Genomic DNA, 21,231 nt, shown 5'->3' on the forward strand with positions numbered 1-21,231 from the left:
TGTTTGTTGGATCTATTACCAAGAAAGAATTGAAGTTTGCAAACATCTTTATTTTATGATCGCTTCACTGTCACCAATCAACATTTAACCCTAAGGTAAATTTTTCTAAATTTTCTGTTGCTTTCACGATTTACATTACAGCTTCCCGAGTCTCGATTTAGATAACAATTTTACGATTAAATTAACGATATGAACACGGATGTTTGTCAAGATAATGTACCAAGATTTGAAAAACTAGCGAAACCAAGAAAAAGAATCGATAAAACCAGTAACTACAATGCCTTCAATGTAAGTATCGCAAACATAAAGATACACGAGGAATATTTTAGTCGTCTTAACATTACAGGTAAAACGTGGAGCATTATCTTATCAAATTACGGATTCGTTAAACAAATTAGCCCAACCTAAACGAAAACCAGGCACAAACGTGTCTAATATATCCAACTTTAGCGTTAAAAGCTCTCCCATAAATACAGGTAGTTTAAAGAGAACCCTCCAAGCGTTACCTTCATTTTTTATCGAACCCTCATCAGTTTGAAGAACCCCCTAAACTAAGTGCTTCAATGTACTGTTTTGCTAATTTGCATTTTTGGCCTGTTTAAAGCCTTTCTTTATTTGCTATCGCGAATTATTCGTTTAAATCTCCTTTATCGCTTGTAATCGCGGTGGTTTGTTAAAGCCTGAGTGTGATTTTTGGAGAGTTCTCGTTCCCGAGTTAGAAAGAATCTTGAACGTATCAGGTTCATACATAAAGAAATGTCGAAATTTATTACTACGGAATTATGCAATTGTATAATAAATATTCCTTAGTGAAACAAGGACATCATAAATTGATAAATAGCAGCGAACAATCGAAGGACGCGCAAGAATCGAGGAAGAAGAGATTTTTACTGGATACTTATGCTCGTATCACTGCGGCTAGGAATAAAGGATGTTCAAAACGATTGCATGAACTCGCGAAACCGAAAAATTGCATGATTCGTACCGAGCCATACGACGATTTCGAGAATTACTTGCAAATGATGAAAAAATGCAACGCGAAATCCGCGTTTCAGGAAAAAAGATAACTCATAATCCATAAACGATGTAATATAAAATAAAGAACGTCTATAAAATGTCTCGATATTTACTAATTTCTATTTAACACGGACATTTGCGTCGGCGAAAAACAAACGAAGGCTTGATCTCTTTTAAAACGTGGCAGCCTCGGTTCACGTAACACGGATACAATAGAGTCGCATAAAATGAAATAGCTATATCGAAAATGAGAAATTTAACGCAAAATCGTAACGCACAACGAAAAGTATCACCGTTAACCATCTTAATATTCTCTTCTTCGTTGGTAAATTGAAGAAACATTTAACCTGTACAATGAGCTAAATTCGCAAAGGTGTCGTTGATAAAGAAGTTTATTTTCTATTATTCTCTCGAATCTAATCCCATGTTATGAAGCATTCGTATAGAGATTAGAAACTAGTTCTGAAAAGTTGTAAAAAATGGCTGTAAAAGTAAAAAAACCCGTAAGGAGCACGGTTGCGAGGAAAGGTCAAATTACGAAGGAAACGAAGGAAACAACAAGAAGCGGATCCCCTAGAGCAGCAGCTGGCAGATTAAGAAAAGTAGATAAGTCGAGACTCAAGGGGAAGTAAGCGTAATCTTTTTGTCAGCGTGTCGAGTAGATAAAAATCTTTTTAACATTGTGACTTTTAGAAAAATTAAACGTAAATTACGATTGAAAGGATGGCTGGCGACACCGGCTGATTGGGCGCGTTTCAATGCCTGGGCGAAATTCAATGCTATACCGAAAAAGCTTCCGCAACCTGAGCCTATAGTTAGTCGTAAATAAATTGCGAATATTTGTGCATTTATTGAAAAAGCAGATTTTTATTTTATACCTGATAATTCAATAGGCGAAACAAACCTTTATTTAAATATTATACGAAAAATTCTAAATTTGAAAGATTTGTACATACCTTTACACGTTACAACGTGTAACATTCCTCAGGTTCGTCCGTCGAAGCCATTATCTCAGCTAAAGAAAAGAATCAAAATGTTGTCCAAACCGAAGGAAAGAATCGACGAAAGCATTCACTGCAAATTAGACCTCGCTATCTCGAAAGCGGCACTGAAAGCAATTCCATCTAAGAGAACGATTTTGTTGTCTCTACCAAATATAAAACTGGTCGATTTTGGTCGGGTTTATTACAAGGTTTCACCAGCAGCATTAAACTACCAGCCGTCTCAAAGAATCATCGAGCTAAGCCTGCCCCGTGTCATTCTTCCCGAAGAATGCAAACCATCCAGATTGATGTCGCATGAGAAACGAAAGCTGGACGAAGACAGACTGAGGAAGCTGGCTTTAGCGAAGAAATTGCTCGATTGTCCTGAACAATTAACCAAAGAAGAAATAGAGGAGCTATTTACGCCTTATGGCATAAAACGAACTGCGCTTTCCTATCAAGTAAAATGAATCTATATCGCATGTGCACATGAATTTTTGTACGTGTGTATATTCGAAGTGGCGCAACTTAAAGAAGTTTTTCGAGAGAAATTGTTTGAAAGCTTATGAAATAGTTACTTGCGCGTTAAAATAGTATGTTAACGAAAAGAGTAGATTCTGAAAAGCAATGATCCAATACAGATTACTTTTGTAATTTTTAGTGGTGACCACTTCTAAAATACATTTACATTAATTTCATGTCCACGTGCATATTCCATTCACGAATAAGCACGGTAAACAGCTTTTTAATCTCTTGAATCGCTAGATTACTCCTTGGTTAGATTTTCTGGCTGTACCATCGTACAAGACGATAAAAGATAAAAAGGACAAACAGTCAAAAGCTTTTAAGAAGATGATAATCGAGGAAGGGGAGGAGAGAGGTAGAATAGCTTTCGCCGAATACAGGGAAAAGGAAGAGGGCGAGAGAAGAGGAAAAAAGCGTAAGCCCGACGATACGAGAACAGAGAAATCTAAAAGCCGTGAGAATGGAAAAGTTACAGAAGCGGATGAAGGAGAGGAGGAAGTGTACAAAAGTGAAGAGGAAGAGCGGAAAGCTAAAAGAAGAAAACTCGAGAAACACGCTTGGAGATTCGCACCGCATCCATGCATTGATGATCCCACACGCATCACGAAAGCAGCTTTGAATGCTAAAGGTCTGCGGCGAAATGAATAAAAAGTTAGTCGACGTTGACAAGCTTGTGTGTACGTTATTGTTTGTTTCAGCATCCGCACGTATGGAAGAATTGGCCAAACCAAATATTCATAAAAGTAAGACTATCAGAACTGATGCTTTTACCGTGAAAAGAAGTGCTTTGGCGGCTACAGCTTCTGGAAGAGTTGAATCTTTGGCGAAACCACCGAGACCTCGAAGTCCTGTTGAAAAAAGACCGCCGCGTGAAAAAGATAAATATGGTAGACCGATATTCGAGATGCCTGTATGTTGATTTAAGTAAAAACCATTAAAAACTAAATCAATTTTTCTGAACATTTAGCCACGGAACCATTTATTGATTTTGTCGCAGGTTTACGGCAAAGTTTTACCAAAAACAAAGCCATACAAAATGGGCGAATGTCCGGAGCCGAAGAAGAAGCGGATTGTTAAAAAGCGGCCGATTGATCCGATTATTTACGAAGCAACCTATGACCCTTGTATCTATCCAGACTTGGCAAAAAAGCAGAGAACGGAAAGGAAACGAGCTGAGAAATTATTGGGCAAAAAGCATCGTAGAAGGACAAAGCGAAGAAAGAAATTGGAAAGACCTGAAGAAGAAAGAGAAGAAGAAGAAGAAGAGGAAGAGGGAGAAGAGAAAGGAGAAGAGAAAGAAGAAGAAAACGAGGAAAAAGAAGAAGGAGAAACGGACGAGGTAACTGAAGAAACTGAAGATGAGTAGAAAGTGAAACTAAGAAATCTAGATAACGCAAAAATTATGTACAATAAAATGTACAATAAAAATAGAGAAATAAAAAGTAACAAAAAAAGACAGTAAAAAAAGGCACATTTTTAAACAGTGCCTAATCTTCCACGTGTTTTTCGTATTGTTTTCGTATTGTCCAAAACTAAAGACGTGATAAGAATACAGACAATTGATGATTCTTTCGTTTCTTCCTTATCATTTGCACGTAATAGCAGATAGTTATGTAACTCTATGGTATCGCAATACACGTAATTCTATAAAAATGAGTTCCAGTAAATAAGGAAAAGTAGTTTGAAGATACGGATATACGTGCGAGTACAAGTATTAGTTATTTCACCGATAAATATTTTTATGTTCAATTTTTCCAATTTTTCATCACCGGCGAGTCTACGTCGTCTACGATTTTATATTTTTCACGTTATAGATGTTACTAAATACATTCGATAACCTAGCGGTATTTAATTATACACTATCAAAGAACAGATGGACAATATGTTACAGTAATTTGTAAAACTATGATGGCTATGTTTTGGTTTTTCACGATCGAATATATTAAGATAATTATGGTTAGCTTTTTCCCTTCAACTAGAGTATAAAACGTTCTTCTCTCTTTCTTAGCCTTCAGTGTCTCTTAACCGTCTACGTGAGCAACCGTCCACAATAATTTAAATGACTGATTTTCCTCGTTCACGGAAACAGCGATATTCATGAGAAAAGAATTACTGTCAAACGAAAAGATGAAGCTACTGCTTTTGTTTTGTATCATCGGAATCGGTAACGTTTTATATTGCACAGCACATCCGGAAGCGGTAGCGCCAATTGGAAAAATCCGCGGCTCTGTTCTAACTTCAAGGCTCGGAAAGGAGATTTATTCCTTCCGTGGCGTGAGATATGCCGAGCCTCCCACAGGAGAACGACGTTTTCAGGTGAGTTTCTCATTCTTGCCTCTATCGTAATTTTATTAATCCTGGAAACATCCTCGTTCGTAGACATTTGTCAAACTTATCGTCAGCCTTCAACTATGCAAACAAAGAGTACTTTGCGTATTTCCTTTTATGCGAGTATTTATGGCACATCGGTGGGAATAATCCTTACAATTTTCTCACAATACAGGTTGCCACTCCAGCAGCAGACTGGAACGATGTTTTCGATGCCTCCGAAGAAGGTCCTGCATGTCCAAATGTGGAGCGTGTCGAGCCAATATCTGAAGATTGCTTGCGTTTAAATGTCTATACTAAAAAAGTATGTCCTACTTTTTCCGGCTCGTCTACAGAGTGTTTAATTCATCAAGATATAAAATATATATTTATGGAATTGTTTAAACGTTGCAGCTGTCTTCGAAAAATGAAAATGTATCATTGCCTGTGTTGGTTTTCTTCCATCCAGGCGGTTTCTACCAGTCTTCCGCTCAGAGCTTTAACTATGGTCCCGAATATTTGCTGGACCACGATATCGTTTTGGTTACTGTAAATTATCGCCTTGCCACGTTAGGTAATTTAGGCATTTAGGCATTTATAACACACGATATACCAATGATCATTTTCCTTCTATTTTTCCAATTATATATCCAAGGATATACAAAATATATAAATATGGATTTCATAGGTTTTATAGCAACGGGCGATTCACTGGCTCCAGGAAATCTAGGTTTGAAAGATCAGGTAATAGCGCTTCGTTGGATTCAAAGGAACATCGTTGCTTTCGGAGGAGATCCAAACTCCGTGACCATCAGCGGCTGCAGCGTCGGAGGGCTCAGTACTTTCTTGCACATGTTATCACCAATGTCCAAAAATCTATTCCACAGGGTGATCGATATGAGTGGCTCCCTTTTACTCACGGAACCTTATCCAACCCACCAAAGAGATATCGCAGAAAAACAAGCGAAACTTTTGAATTGTCCCATTAACAACACCAAAGACATGTTGGCTTGTCTCAGATCAAAGTCTGTAGCCAACTTTACCAAGACTATATCTGAATTTTTTGTTAGTTCATATCTAAGAGAAATGATTTCTTTCTTATAATTTAGTGGATACTTAGAGGTTTCTAATACTTCTTACATTCCAGGAATGGTACGGAGATCCAATTGTGCTCTGGAAACCCGTCGTAGAACCGGAAGTTCCAGGAATGGAACGATTTCTACCAGCTCAACCCATCGATCTTATTCGACAAGGAAAGTTTTATCAAGTCCCAGCCATATTTGGAGTAACGAAAGATGAACTTGGTGGGATAGTCGTCAGTAAGTCGCATAGTTGGTAAATTGAATCACAATTATAAAATAATCGAAGCTGCTCCCTAATTACGGATCGCTTGTTTCTTTTAGCGTTCGAAAATATCACCAGAAACAATGGCAACATATATCGCAATATGAACGAGAATTGGTATCACGTAGCACCGATTAGTTTCATATACGAACGTAACACGCCAAGATCGAAAAATATTAGTACAGAATTGCGGAAGTTTTATTTGAATGACGAACCACTCGGTTCGTCTAACAGAAATGGTCTTGCTCATGTATGAACTGCTAAATTACTCCTTTAACAAATTCACCGTCGATACTGATAATCGAAGAAATTGTAAAATCAATTTGCAGCTCTATGCGGACAGCGTAATTATATTTTCACAATATCGTGGGGCGAAGTTAATAGCTGAAAACTCCAAAGCTCCGGTGTATCTTTATAAATTTACTTATCAAGGCCGTTATAGCTTTACAATGTGGAACGCTACGACACCCTATGGTAAGTCCACTTAATAATCACGTTGAACGATTGATTACACTGCTTTCTTCTAATTCTAGGCGTCGAACATCAAGATGATTTGCAATATTTATACTACATAAAGAGTAACTTTCCATATTTTAATAAGACTGCACCTGAGATTCCTATGGTGGAACTGTATACATCTATGTGGTCCAGCTTCGTACAAACTGGCCAACCCATTCCAAATGGTAGGAATATAACGTGGAACAGGTTTGAAAGCGAGAAAAGTAACTACTTGGATATCAACTTGAATCCTACCATGAAGACTGGTTTCTATCCCGATAGAATGCAAGAATGGGAAAAATTATTTCCTCTATCCGCTGCATCACAAAGCAAAGCAACATAGCAATGTAAAGTCCGAATGGTCCTTCTTAAGGCTATTAATTTTGTTTCCGAAGCAATTTAATAAATATATAGATCATTATTGATATTCATGATGAAATATCCCTCCCTTCCTATTTGATAATGCCAAAGATACGAATCTGAAGAATCTTCAATCTATATGTAATTAGCTGTTTGTCAGGGCACAGTTGCAAATATTTATGTCTTTATTTGTTATCGTTTGTTTGGCGCTTATGTTACAAGTTTTGAGCTCATAACGTATGTAATATCGTTACCTTTTGCAACGATAAATCTGTTATTAGAAAGATTGTCTGATATTTATATATACATATATACTATATGTATATATATACTATAGTATAGCGATACTAAGTTATAATGAACGTGACATGCGCATGTAATTAAAAGGTGAGAATTGGTATTAGTAAATGCACTTATTGTTAGTCGAGAAATATTATCGATATCTTCAACGCCAAATAAAGTGCGCCCTTGTGTGGGCGTTTACAAAAGATGATATTTCCCAGGAAGGCATTTGGAGTTCCCCACTTATTTACCTCGTTGCTCTCGTATAAATTGTTCGCTTTTGCCTACTTGGTTATTCCAGTGCTTGTACGAGCACGGTCTATGTCGGCTAATTGATTTGTTTTCATCAATCTGCTTCTTCGTCCAAAGAGAAGAAAGTTCCGATAAGCAAAACAGTAAGCTGCGAGTTCTAAGATGAGAGGCGTTCTGGTATTTCTTGTTTGTGTCACCAGCCTCGCTGTCGCTCAACAGTCGATCACTGAACAACCGTTGGTCACTGCTCCAATTGGGAAAATTCGTGGGTCTATTTTGACCTCTAGACTCGGAAGAGAAATTTATTCGTTCCGTGGTATAAGATATGGCGAACCACCTGTTGGATCCCAACGTTTCCAGGTAAAAAATCCTTTAACTGGTTGTTATTTTACGTCAGCGTCAATTTATGCGTTATCCTTGTATAAAGAACGTAGAAACAGTTTCTAAAAGTATAGTTTGCAAAATGTAAGACATGGAAATCGAGACTAGGTATTTTCATTAATATCACGCACAATTACTCGAAGAATGTTTTAACAAGCTTCCTTATTTTAGCGCATTCGCGATATTATGCCATTGAATCATTTTTAACTAGCCCGCATACAAATTATCCCATTTTCACGGTACAATTTGCAGAAGTAAAGCTATCAGTTTCGCACATCTTAAGAGATTAACAATAAATTGCATAATACTCCTTTCGTTAATTGCATAGTTGATGAAATTATTATCATATGCGCGTTACATTTTCTATTTCATGTTTTTAAATTACTGTATAGCCTCCAATCCCAGCGAAAGATTGGCAAAACGTTTTCGACGCAACCGAAGAAGGACCCAGTTGTCCCCATGCTAATGGCATACAACAATCAGAAGATTGTCTACGTCTAAACGTGTACACCACCAAAGTAGGCACCACATATCACGCATATAAATATATCACGCGCAGTTAAACAATTTTAGAACTTTTGCAAGAAGCATACATTTCCAATTCTAGCTACCCTGTAGAAACGAAGATGTATCGAGACCAGTAATGATCTTCATACATCCAGGTGGCTTTAACGGTTTCTCAGGACAAAGTATAAACTTCGGGCCACAGTATCTGTTGGATAAAGATATCGTTTTGGTTACAATTAATTATCGTCTCGGGACGTTAGGTAACTTGACATAAATCAGAGAAGTAATTGCGGGAGCTTTCTGAAAGGATTTGAAATTAAAGAATAATTAAATTATTACGAAATTGTTATTTATTTCGTAAATATAAAAAGAAATAATTACTAATACAAACCGAATTTCCTTTACAATTTGATATAGCCCACTTCGTCTTACAGACTTTGTTTTCAAAAAAGCTCCACAATTACAACGTAATTGTAAAACAAGCTCCAGAACGTACAAAGTTAATTTACTCGCGTTAGGAATTTGCTAAAACAAATTCGAATTATTTCAGGTTTCTTGAATACTGGTGACAGTGCAGCACCAGGTAACATGGGTCTAAAGGACCAAGTCGCAGCTTTCCATTGGGTTCAAAGAAACATAGCTGCTTTTGGTGGCAATCCAAACTCCGTCACTCTATGCGGTTATAGCGCAGGAAGTTTCAGTATTATGTTGCATTTGGTGTCTCCAATGTCTCGCAATCTTTTTCACAGAGCTATCGCGATGAGTTCTTCGGCTATAAAACTAAACGTTTATTCCGGAATATCGCAACATGGACAAATGCAGCTAGCTCAAAGACAGGCACGATTATTGGATTGCCCTACTGATTCGACCAGTGCTATGGTGCGCTGTTTCCGCTCAAAACCTACAGAAAACTTTACAGACACATTACGCGACTTATATGTGCGTTTGATATAACAATATAGACCCAGCATGTAAAAATCTGGACAACTAGGAACATTAGTGATATTATATTTTTGACAGGATTGGCGTGGAAATCCCATTGTGCTCTGGTCACCAGCTGTGGAACCGGCAGTTCCTGGTGTCGAAAGGTTCCTGTCTGAACAGCCGTACGACGCGATAAAGCAAGGAAGATTCTATCAAGTTCCTTTAATGATGGGAGTTACGGAAGACGAATTTGGCGGTATAGCTGCTTGTGAGTATTCGAATTAAAATATTTTGTATAAATACATTATAAAGATATGAAAATTGAGTATATCCAATTGTTTTATTGAATTGCGCAGTGTATGAAAATGCCACATTAAGAGGTAATTCTCTGTACCCTGAGTTGAACGATAATTGGAATACTCTGGCTCCGATCATATTTATGTACGAACGTAATACGTCGCGATCGAATTACATTAGTAGGGAATTACGGAAATTCTATTTCAACGATCAGCCTCTTAGCTCGGCTAGCTACAGAAAGCTCGGTGATGTACGTATCAAATTCTCTTCGTGCTCTAATTGTAATTTGTTTGCCATTGAAATCATAAAAAAATATCAAATCTTTTTCAGATATATGGTGATGCTATAACTAAATTTCCTATGTACCGGGCAATCAAGTTATTCGCTACGTATTCGAAATTGCCGGTATACTTTTATAAATTTTCGTTCCAAGGACGATACAGCTTTTATATGTTGAACGCCACTACACCATATGGTAAAACTCTTTACTCTTCATTTGTCTGGAAACTCAACGAGGACCATATTTTAAACGTTTTACGTGTCCCTCAGGTGTATGTCATCATGACGATCTGCAGTATCTTTTCTTCATAAAGAGCCGTTTCCCATACTTCAACAGCGACGCACCAGAGATCCCTATGGTGGAAATTTCTACCAGCATATGGTCGAACTTTGTTATAAATGGCGAACCGATCCGTAAGCACGATGGTCAACTCAGGAATGTAAGATGGGGTAGATTGGTACCCGAGCATAGCAATTTCCTTGAGCTGAATCTTCATCCATCGATCAAAACTGAGTTCTTTCCTGAAAGAATGCGAGAATGGGACAGATTGTTCCCTGCACCCTAAATCTCAAATGCGATGAACATTACGCGAGTGTAAAATCAATGGCTATTATTATTTTTCTCAATCAAATTAGAATGTGTAAATGAAATATGAGAAATATCTTATTATTTCTTAATAGCATTGCTGTATATAATTTAATACAAATTATTCGTACAGAAAGTTTAACGAATTCAAAGCGTTTTAATGACAGAAAATTCGCGACTTTTAGATACATAGGTCAAAAATATACGTTTATGTGAACTTCAAATTTTCATTAACAGCCGAGTATTTTTTTTTTCCTTTCCTTTTGATAATTTGGAAGATACGAATCGTGAAACCCTGTTGCGATAATCTGAACATAACTATTTGTTTGTCGAGGCGTATTCGCTATCGTTTGTTTGATTTTTCATGCTATGAGTGTTGAGTTCACAACATTTGTAACACTGATTTTTTGCAACGATATATTTATTATTAGAGAGACAGTCCGACATTTACATAATATAGCGATTACTATAATAAAAATGCATGCAATTAAAAGATAAAAATATTCATAAATACAATATGTTAATCGAGAAATATTATGGTTGGCTTGATTGACTAATAAAAGGTGTCACTGTGTGGAAGTTTATTGAAGATTATATTGCTCAGAAAGGAAACTGGGTTTCCCCACTCACTTTCCTCAAAGCTGTCGCATAAAATGTGCGCATTCGTCAGCTGATTCTACAGTGCTTGCACGAACACCGTTGAAATCGGCTGACCGAATTGATTTGATCTTATCAACTTGCTTCTTCGTCCAAAGAGAAGAAAGTTCCGACAAGCAAAACAGTAAGCTGCGAGTCCTAAGATGAGAGGCATTCCGGTATTTCTTCTTTGTATCACTGGCCTCGCTATCGCTCAACAGTCGACCGCGGAACAACCTTTGGTCACTGCTCCAATTGGGAAAATTCGTGGGTCTATTTTGACTTCTAGACTCGGAAGAGAAATTTATTCGTTCCGTGGTATAAGATATGGCGAACCACCTGTTGGATCCCAACGCTTCCAGGTAAAAAATCCTTTAACTGGTTGTTATTTTACGTCAGTGTCAATTAATGCGTTATCCTTGTATAAAGAGCGTAGAAACAGTTTCTAAAAGTATTGTTTGCAAAATGTAAGACATGGAAATCGAGACTAGGTATTTTCATTAATGTCACGTACAATTACTCGAAGAATGTCTTAACAAGCTTCCTTATTTTAGCGCATTCGCGATATTATGCCATTGAATCATTTTTAACAAGCCGCCCTACAAATGATCTCATTTTCACAATACAATATACAGTAGTAAAGTTGCCAATTTCGCACATCCTAAGAGATTAAGCACAAATTGTGTAATTGTTAACTATATAGTTGATAACTTTTGTTAATTACATAGTAGATAAAACTGTTATGATAAGTACGTTATATTTCTTATTTCGTGTTTTTGAATTACTGTATAGCCTCCAATCCCAGCGAAAGATTGGCAAAACGTTTTCGACGCAACCGAAGAAGGACCCAGTTGTCCTCAATCTAATGGCACACTAGTATCGGAAGATTGTCTACGTTTAAATGTGTATACTACCAAAGTAGGTAGTGAATTATACCAAATTAGCGTGCATAATTAAATGATTTTAGAATCTTTGCATTAAGAGTCCATTTGCAATTCTAGCTACCGTGTAAAAGCGAGAACGTATCGAGACCGGTAATGATCTTCATACATCCAGGAGGCTTTTACAGTTTCTCAGGACAAAGTATAAACTTTGGACCACAGTATCTGTTGGATAAAGATATTGTTTTGGTTACAATAAATTATCGCCTTGGGGCGTTAGGTAATTTGAAATAAACCAAGGAAGTAATTAAGGAGCTTCCTGCAAAAGTTATCAATTTACTCGATTCGCCAATTTATTTTTAAATCATTTTTCTAGAAATTATCTAGTAATTTTCTTAGGATTAGGATTTTTTAAAAGTAGGAAGCTCCTCAATTATAATATGATGAGTCGATCCACTCCTATCATTTGGATTAAAACTTACTTCAAAACATAAATTGAACTTATTTCAGGTTTCTTGAGTACCGGTGACAGTGCAGCACCAGGTAACATGGGTCTAAAGGACCAAGTCGCAGCTTTCCGTTGGGTTCAAAGAAACATAGCTGCCTTTGGTGGCAATCCACACTCCGTCACTCTATGCGGTTATAGCGCAGGAAGTTTCAGTATTATGTTGCATTTGGTGTCTCCAATGTCTCGCAATCTTTTTCACAGAGCTATCACGATGAGTTCTTCGGCTATAGGACTAGAGGTCTATTCGGGAATATCGCAACATGGACAAATCCAACTGGTTCAGAAGCAGGCACGACTATTGAATTGTTCCACTGACTCGACCAGCGCTATGGTAGATTGCTTACGGTCGAAACCTGTAGAAAACTTCATAGTCACGTTGGGTTCCTTATTCGTACGTTCTATATAACAATATAAACCTGCTGTATAAAAGTCTTGGCAAGTGTAAATATCAATTATGTTATTTTTTTAACAGGATTGGTACGCAACTCCCATTTTGTTGTGGACACCCGCTGTGGAACCGGAAGTTCCTGGTGTCGAGAGGTTCCTGTCTGAACAGCCGTACGACGCAATAAAGCAAGGAAGATTCTATCAAGTTCCTTTAATGATGGGAGTTACGGAAGACGAATTTGCCGGTATAGTTGCGTGTGAGTATTCGAATTAAGATATTCTGTATAAACGTATTATAAAAATATGAAAATTGAGCATATCCAATTGTTTCATTAAATTGCACAGATTATGAAAATGCAACACAAGAAGGTAATTCTGTGTACCCTGAGTTGAACGATAATTGGAATACTCTGGCTCCGATCATATTTATGTACGAACGTAATACGTCGCGATCGAATTACATCAGTAGGGAATTACGGAAATTCTATTTCAACGATCAGCCAATTAACTCGGCTAACAGCAAGGAGCTCGGTGATGTACGTATCAAATTCTCTTCGTGCTCTAATTGTAATTTGTCTTCCATTGAAATCATAAAAAAATATCAAATCCTTTTCAGATATATTGTGATTCTATAATTACATTCCCTATGTACCGAGCAATCAAGTTATTCGCTACGTATTCGAAATTGCCGGTATACTTTTATAAATTTTCGTTCCAAGGACGATACAGCTTTTATATGTTGAACGCCACTACACCATATGGTAAAACTGTTTACTCTTCATTTATCTGGAAACTCAATGAGGACCATATTTTAAACGTTTTACGTGTCTCTCAGGTGTATGTCATCATGACGATCTGCAGTATCTTTTCTTCATAAAGAGCCGTTTCCCATACTTCAACAGCGACGCACCAGAGATTCCTATGGTGGAAATTTCTACTAGCATATGGTCGAATTTCGTTATAAATGGCGAACCTATTCCTAAACACGATAGTCAACTGAGGAATGTAAGGTGGGACAAATTTGTACCCGAGCAAAACAATTTCTTAGAGTTGAATCTTCATCCATCGATCAAAACGGAGTTCTTCCCTGAAAGAATGCGAGAATGGGAAAGATTGTTTCCTGAACCATCAGTCCGAAGTACAGTGAAACATTAAACCCATAAGTAAGTATTTATTAATATTTTCAAAGAATTGTAAATATTAGTGGATATTTTTAGTGCAAGTTACAAGTACAATAAGGTGCGGTGATCCTTTTTTTCTTTGATGAAATTAGAATATATAAATAAAACATGAGAAATGTATTACTATTTGTCAATTGTTACTTTGCGGGATAATTGAATATAAATCATTCGTACAAAAAGTTTAACGAATTAGAGGCCTTTTAATTATAGAAAATTTGCGGCTTTTAAGTACATAGATTAATAAAATATGTTTATGTGAACTTTTATATTTTTAGATCTGATGGTTGGAGTTTCACCATGGTTTCGCTGAGTCCTAAAACTTTTTACCTTGAGATGGATTCTTTAACCAGTGAGGAAGTTCGGTTTTCTAAAATTAATGATATGTAGCAGTAAACGATATCATCGTTATTTAAGAAATGCTATTTGTAAATAAAAAATTATGGCAACTTTTTCTTACACAACAATGCGAAAAATATTTGCCAGAAATCCCACTAACTCCATTGGACACTGCAAGATGTATCGTTGTTATCGCGACCTGTTCGGCTGTTTTGGAAAATGTGTTCAGCAAAAAATGTAATCCCCAAGAAGTACAGGCGGGACACTTTTTCAGATTCCAGTGCTTATTAGATCAGGATGAAAACAATTGGTTGTCATGCCAAAACCTTCAAAACGTCGTGCTAATTTCATATTTGGAAACATAGTATAAATAGCCAGGCAAGGGTTCATTGGATTTACATTATTTAAATTTAACCTCACTAAGTAATACAGTCCCGATGCAACAACGATTATTCGACTTGGTCTCGATCGTTTTAGTAAATAATGCAAAATAATTCTACAAGCAGTATCTTAGGATTAGGATAGTAGATCTTAGGATAGATAGAAATTGTTGTATCGATCAAAAGATGTGTGAGTAAGAATGGACTATAGTGATTTGTCCATTTGTCCATAGCCCTTGGGATTATATGGAATATTGTGCGTCCGAGCAAATGTTAAAACAGCTGTTAAGCCTCTTGGCTGAAGGATGGATTAGAACATACGTTTAGGTCACAGGACGTAACACTTATATTATATAAATATATATGGATCATAATTAACATCGTTCTTTAAATAAAGCGTATTTCTTTAAATATTATAATCATATACATTTATAAATATAAAGTACAATTTTGAATTCATAACCTATCTTATTCAAAGAAAGATATATTAAATTATTCAGTGATTATAAAGCTTTAAAATCAGAATACAGTGTGTTCGTGGTATTGCAAATTAAAATAAGGCGTCGTTATTCAATAATAATGTTGTCAAAGATTTTGTTCGATAAGTTTCTCTTTAGAATTAAACGTGTTACCGCTAATCACGTGTATATGTATATTTCAGTTTCGAACTATCAGGAATCAGAAATCAAGACATCATTCTCACGGAATTGTCAAGATCTTTCGAGTCATAGAAACACATATATAAAGTTTTTTTGAACATTACTAATTCCAGACTAGGTAGAAGTAAATAATCAGATTACTCTTCTACATGTGAAAATAAGTCGGAAATGTAGAATAAAATTTATTCACAAGACGGTTTGTTTCCGAAAAATATAAATTTGCAAATTTATCATATGTGTACACTAAGACAATTCTTAATTAACACTAGAACTACCACACCAGTCAAAATGACTAGTATAACAAATTTATTTTAAAATTTTTACTTCATGTTATATTTTTTCTCCGCAATGATGTAATGACCTTTGCAGGGATAGCTAAAGGAATAATATAATAAACTTTAATTTTGTTTTATTCATTTAAAATAAAAGTAATTTTGTATCATGGCTATTTATACCAGTATTAGTCAAATTGACTGGTCATTCTGTAGAGCATAGTCGTTGGAATAAGATCTGATTTCTCGTTTTATAAAGCAATATTTTACAAGCCTTGAAAATGAGTAAACAATTGGAAGCATCCGAATTGTTGCAAAAACTGAAAAGGATACCAATGGAATGCTCTGATATCGAGGATAGTGAATTCTCTGAGTATGAAGGAAGTGAACCAGGGGAAAAAGAAATTGAAATTTGTAGTGATAACAGTAACAGTGACATTAATGACAAAGAAAATGAGTCCTCAGAAAGTAATCCAGAGAACATTTTCAATGTACGCAAAAGTAGTGGAAGTGTACAAGCTAGTCCAAATAAAATTGCCGTAGACGGAACCAAGTGTGAAAGAATTCAATGGTCAGGTTCTGGGAGATTACACACTATATTCAAAGACGCATCCGGCTCCACAGGATATGCAAAAAGAAATATCGAAAGATAAAGTAATTAGCGCATTTTCCCTATTAATTGACAGCCGTATGTTGCAACATATAATATCTTCCACCGAATCAGAAGCTTCTCGAGTTTTGGGTAAAAAATGGATTCTTACAGAAACAAAATTAAAAGCATTCCTTGGAATATAGTACGCAAGGGGAGCATATATAGTGAAAAATTTGAAACTTTCATATTTGTGGAATACAAAATGGGGACCAAGCTTCTTTTCCAGCACAATGAGTCGAAATGAGTTTGTTGAAATATTGAAATTTATTCGATTTGACAAAAAAGATGATAGAAGTCAACGTTTGAAAAATGACAAATTTGCATTAATATCAACCGTATGGGATAAGTTTATTGAAAACAGCCAGAATTGCTATAAACCCGGTGCAAACATTACAATAGACAAGCAACTTTTCCCAACCAAAGTCAGATGCAGGTTTACGCAATATTTACCGAATAAACCCGACAAATTCGGAATTAAATTTTGGCTGGCATCTGATGTTCAAACAAAGTATGTTGTAAATGGATTTCCTTATTTAGGAAAAAGCGAAAAGGACTTACCTGAAACGGTCGAATTTTATAATGAAACAAAATTTGGGGTAAATATAGCACGCCAAATGATAACAAAATATAGCGTGAAGTTGAGATCAAAAAGATGGCCACTTCAAGTATTTTTTAATATTTTAGATTTGGCTGGCATAAATGCCTGGATTTTATATAAAGAAACCACAGGTGAGCAGATATCCAGAAAAGATTTTATGTTTCAATTAGCAGAAGAACTCGTCGCTGACAATGAAAAATCACGGATAGAACAAAGAGCATCTGAGATCCAAGGTACGTCAAAGAACTCACCTTATTCACGCAAATGGTGTCAGATAGGGTACTGTAATAATAATAAAACCACCACCATTTGCAATCTTCGTAAAAAATATGTATGCGGAAAATGCACGCAGAAGAAACTTTACGTTTGTAAGAAATGTGACGAATGATAACTTTTGTATCTAATACTTTAAGTTATATTTGTATTTTATTTATTATACTACGCTTATTACGCTTATTATTATATTATTATATTATACTTCTATTATATATTATATTTACCAATGGAAATTTATCTTAATATTCTTGTTACCAAAGATTTTGGTACTAAATATTCTTCATTATTGTACGTATTGTTATTATTATAGTTGTTATTATATATTTTTTAAGATCTCAGAACATGGAGTTCCTTTTGTAAGATAATAATAAATAAATAAATATAAAAATATTCTACTATTACGTATTTTTTAAAGACTAGTCATTTTGACTGGTTTTAGTAGAGATAGCTACGTCTTAACTGTCGGTAGTTCTAGTGTTAAACGCGTTTAAATTCTATTTTCTTGAAAATTAAGCGGAAAAACTGATTGTCAAATTTTATATCACACTTTTTATTTATTTTCTCGGGCGAGAGAATTTTATTTTGTGTTTCCTGTTAATTTTTTTCCATAAGGAATTACCTCCGTATCATACAATTACAGTATTGTTTTGACAAACGAAATAGATTAAAAGATTTTCTTATGAAAATGCTTATTTACATTTATTACAATTAATGAAATTATAATCTTAATATAATATATAATAATCTTAAAAAAAAACGCTAATATAGCGATTTGCACAAAATCATTCAAAATATCAATATTGTCTAAGAAAGATAATATATACAGACTCCAGAATGTGCGGTTTATTCTATTACTATTATTTCTTCCGTTTGAATTTCTTTAATTCACTCTGTTGCATTGAAGCTTCGCCGAAGATTTCTTTCACCTTGCGTTTACGTTCTTCATCGCTCTTAATCTGTTGTTTTATTTGTAGCTTCGTTAAGAAAGCTCTGTCTCTTCGTATTTCACGCATAGCACCTTTCATTTCTTTTTTATACTTGTGCAACAATTTTTCTCTTTCAGCTTTCTCCTTGGACATAGTCTTATGTTTCTTACCGTCATATCTGTAAAGAATATACGAAACTTAATAACATTTTTGAATTTATAAAACGACGTGATTTGAAATTATAAATTCAATTTTTACATACACTGCTTCAATTCGTGGCTCGTATAATCTTAATGGTTTTGGTTTCTTCTTTTCAACCATAATGTATTCTAATTTTTTATTCTTTAGTTTTTCCAAATCTTTTCGTAATTGCATAATATGTTTTCTCATGTTTGGTGGATATTTGTCAAAAGAATTCGATTTAAGTAATTTTAAAATTGGTTCAAATATCGAATACACAGCTTCCAGTTCTTCCAAATGGTTTTTAAATTCACGCAATAAATTTACAGCTATTAATAAGGCTCTCATTCTGAAATCATCATCTATGGGGCCATCTATCAGATCGGACGCTTTCATATAAATACTACTTGGATTAATATCAAACTTAGCATGATCTTCATCAAGTATTAATAAATTTCTCGAGTTTCCGTTTGTTTTAAAGGGCGGTATTATTTTTATTCCTTGTATTAAATGTGTAGGCGTGGATACGTAAATTATTCCGCGCAAGAAATTTAACACAGATGGAGCAAATCGTTTACTTAATACTGTATACTGTGAATGTGAATGAAATATTATTAATATAGGGTATTGCATTTCCACATAATATGTTCGATTATAAAAATATAACACCAGTAGTAACGATTACCTCTAATATAAGAGTACATATAAAAAGACCCTTTGAAATATCTATTTTATTTTTAATACGACATCTAAATAGTATTTCAGACATAAATATTGCACAGGGAGTAATTACAGGATGTCTGAAATCGGATGTTGGAAATAACAAAGAAACCAATTTAAAGAAAATAAGCTGAAAAAAAAGATATTTATAATTATATTTATAATTAATACTGTCGAAAATATATTTTTAATATAATTATATGTTAAACATACTGTATCTAGGTCAGGGTGTCTTTTCTTATTTTTCTCAAACTCATTGTGCTTTTCTTTGATTATTGCTTGTATAACAGATTTGGCATTCTGTGGATTTAGATGAGCAAGATCGTATAAAAAAGGAGATAATCTGAAATAAGTATGTGTAATATAATATAGATATAATACAAGTAACTAAATTTTATTAAAAAGTTATATATTACCTATCCATAATTTGGAAACCTTTAACTATACTTTCAACATCATTTCCTATAACATGATCATTTACATGTTGTAATAAAAACAAAAATAAATTTGATAACTTTTCTTTATTTGTATTATTCAGTGACCAATGATTACACTTAATTATACGATCTACGATAATTGACTGGTAATCAGCATTATAATTTTGCAAATATTCTTGTAACTCTTCAAAACTTTCTGGCACTTTATAAGTGTAAGGTAATTCCTTCCTTGCACTTTCCATATTTTTCATTTTTAAAAGATCATCTCTAATTTCTTGCTCTCTAGTTTCACTATCCAACTTCAGAACACTAGTTTTTGATTTCCCTTTTGAACCAATTATCATATTGCTTTTGTTTAACTCTTTTTCTTCTTCGCTAGAAGATTCTGACTCTTTCAAATCCGATAAGTTATCTTCTTCAGAACTTTCAGATTCTGAGATTTCATCGTTAGAACTTTCAGCTAATTCCCTTTTGACAGAATTCTTTTCCTCTATTTTCCTTTCTTTCTTAATAAGGTCATTCATTGCAGTAGTATTTAATTGTTTATCTCCCTGAATATTTATATTCTCTTCATTATTTAAACCTCTTTGTACATCTTCAATTAAATTTTCTCCATCATCATCTGCTGGGATTTGGTCATTTATAGTTTCTAGCATAAAACCATCATCAAGATCATCTGCAGATTTGTGTTTAATCTCATTACTTGTATTATTTACAAGTCCTTTCATTCTTGCCAACCGGTCTGCTTCTAAAGCTTCCAGTTTCTCCTTTTCCTCTTTTACAATCTCTTCTTCAGACTTTAATCTATCTGATGGTGTACCTTTAGCCTCAAATTTCAACTTACGTACTGTAATATCGTAATCATCAGCCTTTGTCTCTGTAGTTTCTTCTTTAACTTTCTTATTAGTTGCTGAAACAATTGGAAGGAGATCCCTCCACTCAGAATCAAGTTTTTCTGTTAAATCTATAGTTTGTTCACGTATTTTCTGTTTCTCAGCTTTGCGTTTTTTTGATTCAGCTATAAGCTCATCTATAAGATCTTTCCTAGACTTTTCAGATCCTGATTTGGACAAAATACCACCACCAAAGTGAGCTTCACCAACAAACTTATTATCCAGTTTACCATTTCTACTCTCATCATCGCTATATTCATCATCACTTTTTGGGTCATCAAATTTTTCAATTTCCTCTAAAGTCTGACCCTTATGTGTTAATACTTCATCATCATTCAAGTTATAAATATTCTTTTTTTTATGAGCTCTCATACGTTCTACTGCAAATCTAGCCAAAGCTTTATCTTCTTCGTTCAGGGATAAATTCTTTTCACCTATACGCCTGTCTAAAAATAAATTATCTTTATTTTTTAATTTGTACTCTTGAAGAAGCGTTTCTTTTCGCTTCTTAATTGCTTTTGCACGTGATACACCTGGGAGACCTTCATCCGTCTTGCTCTTTCTACCCAATACATTTTGTTTGTTCTTATTTACGTGCACTTCAAATGGGTTCAAAGATTTCTTCTTTTGTTGATTACGTATTTGTTGGGAAACTTCCGATAATGATTTCTTCTTTGCTTTAACCATTTTTATTTCTTGCTTTCAACGTATGTATTTTCAAAATATCTTAATTTAATTTTAAGAAACTTTAATTTATATGATAATTA

The 21,231-nt window shown here is 34.8% G+C and overlaps 6 protein-coding genes across 6 annotated transcripts; 5 read left to right on the forward strand and 1 right to left on the reverse strand.

Moving 5' to 3' along the window:
• Positions 1-15: 15 nt before the first annotated feature.
• On the forward strand, positions 16-1,451 carry LOC117216395. Its single transcript, XM_033463080.1, has 4 exons — positions 16-95; positions 162-288; positions 347-476; positions 811-1,451. The coding sequence occupies exons 2-4, from the start codon at positions 190-192 to the stop codon at positions 1,065-1,067; spliced, it is 486 nt and encodes a 161-aa protein (XP_033318971.1). The 5' UTR covers positions 16-95; positions 162-189; the 3' UTR covers positions 1,068-1,451.
• A 24-nt stretch (positions 1,452-1,475) lies between these two features.
• On the forward strand, positions 1,476-4,362 carry LOC117216726 (neurofilament medium polypeptide-like). Its single transcript, XM_033463680.1, has 7 exons — positions 1,476-1,645; positions 1,711-1,831; positions 2,006-2,461; positions 2,766-3,153; positions 3,224-3,435; positions 3,523-3,781; positions 4,340-4,362. The coding sequence occupies exons 1-7, from the start codon at positions 1,497-1,499 to the stop codon at positions 4,360-4,362; spliced, it is 1,608 nt and encodes a 535-aa protein (XP_033319571.1). The 5' UTR covers positions 1,476-1,496.
• A 161-nt stretch (positions 4,363-4,523) lies between these two features.
• Positions 4,524-7,101, forward strand: LOC117216417 (esterase E4-like). The gene is made up of 8 exons (XM_033463121.1): positions 4,524-4,841; positions 5,029-5,157; positions 5,247-5,406; positions 5,521-5,897; positions 5,980-6,151; positions 6,236-6,426; positions 6,506-6,650; positions 6,710-7,101. The coding sequence occupies exons 1-8, from the start codon at positions 4,623-4,625 to the stop codon at positions 7,015-7,017; spliced, it is 1,701 nt and encodes a 566-aa protein (XP_033319012.1). The 5' UTR covers positions 4,524-4,622; the 3' UTR covers positions 7,018-7,101.
• Positions 7,102-7,700: 599 nt separating this feature from the next.
• LOC117216727 lies at positions 7,701-14,557 on the forward strand. The gene is made up of 17 exons (XM_033463681.1): positions 7,701-7,928; positions 8,342-8,467; positions 8,557-8,716; positions 9,007-9,395; positions 9,477-9,648; positions 9,737-9,927; positions 10,008-10,152; positions 10,227-10,520; positions 11,329-11,540; positions 11,971-12,096; positions 12,180-12,339; positions 12,570-12,958; positions 13,040-13,211; positions 13,300-13,490; positions 13,571-13,715; positions 13,790-14,117; positions 14,411-14,557. Exons 1-16 carry the CDS (start codon positions 7,731-7,733, stop codon positions 14,107-14,109), a joined length of 3,390 nt encoding a protein of 1,129 aa, XP_033319572.1. The 5' UTR covers positions 7,701-7,730; the 3' UTR covers positions 14,110-14,117; positions 14,411-14,557.
• A 2,034-nt stretch (positions 14,558-16,591) lies between these two features.
• On the forward strand, positions 16,592-17,458 carry LOC117216437. Its single transcript, XM_033463141.1, has one exon. It carries the CDS (start codon positions 16,665-16,667, stop codon positions 17,418-17,420), a length of 756 nt encoding a protein of 251 aa, XP_033319032.1. The 5' UTR covers positions 16,592-16,664; the 3' UTR covers positions 17,421-17,458.
• Positions 17,459-17,950: 492 nt separating this feature from the next.
• LOC117216409 (nucleolar protein 14 homolog) lies at positions 17,951-21,222 on the reverse strand. The gene is made up of 5 exons (XM_033463111.1): positions 19,551-21,222; positions 19,348-19,477; positions 19,100-19,264; positions 18,497-19,005; positions 17,951-18,412 (listed from the first exon to the last, which is right to left on the reverse strand). Exons 1-5 carry the CDS (start codon positions 21,149-21,151, stop codon positions 18,166-18,168), a joined length of 2,652 nt encoding a protein of 883 aa, XP_033319002.1. The 5' UTR covers positions 21,152-21,222; the 3' UTR covers positions 17,951-18,165.
• Between the last annotated feature and the right edge of the window lie 9 nt (positions 21,223-21,231).

The sequence above is a fragment of the Bombus bifarius genome, unplaced genomic scaffold, assembly GCF_011952205.1.
Source record: "Bombus bifarius isolate JDL3187 unplaced genomic scaffold, Bbif_JDL3187 scf7180000007973, whole genome shotgun sequence".
NCBI classification, from domain to species: domain Eukaryota; kingdom Metazoa; phylum Arthropoda; class Insecta; order Hymenoptera; family Apidae; genus Bombus; species Bombus bifarius.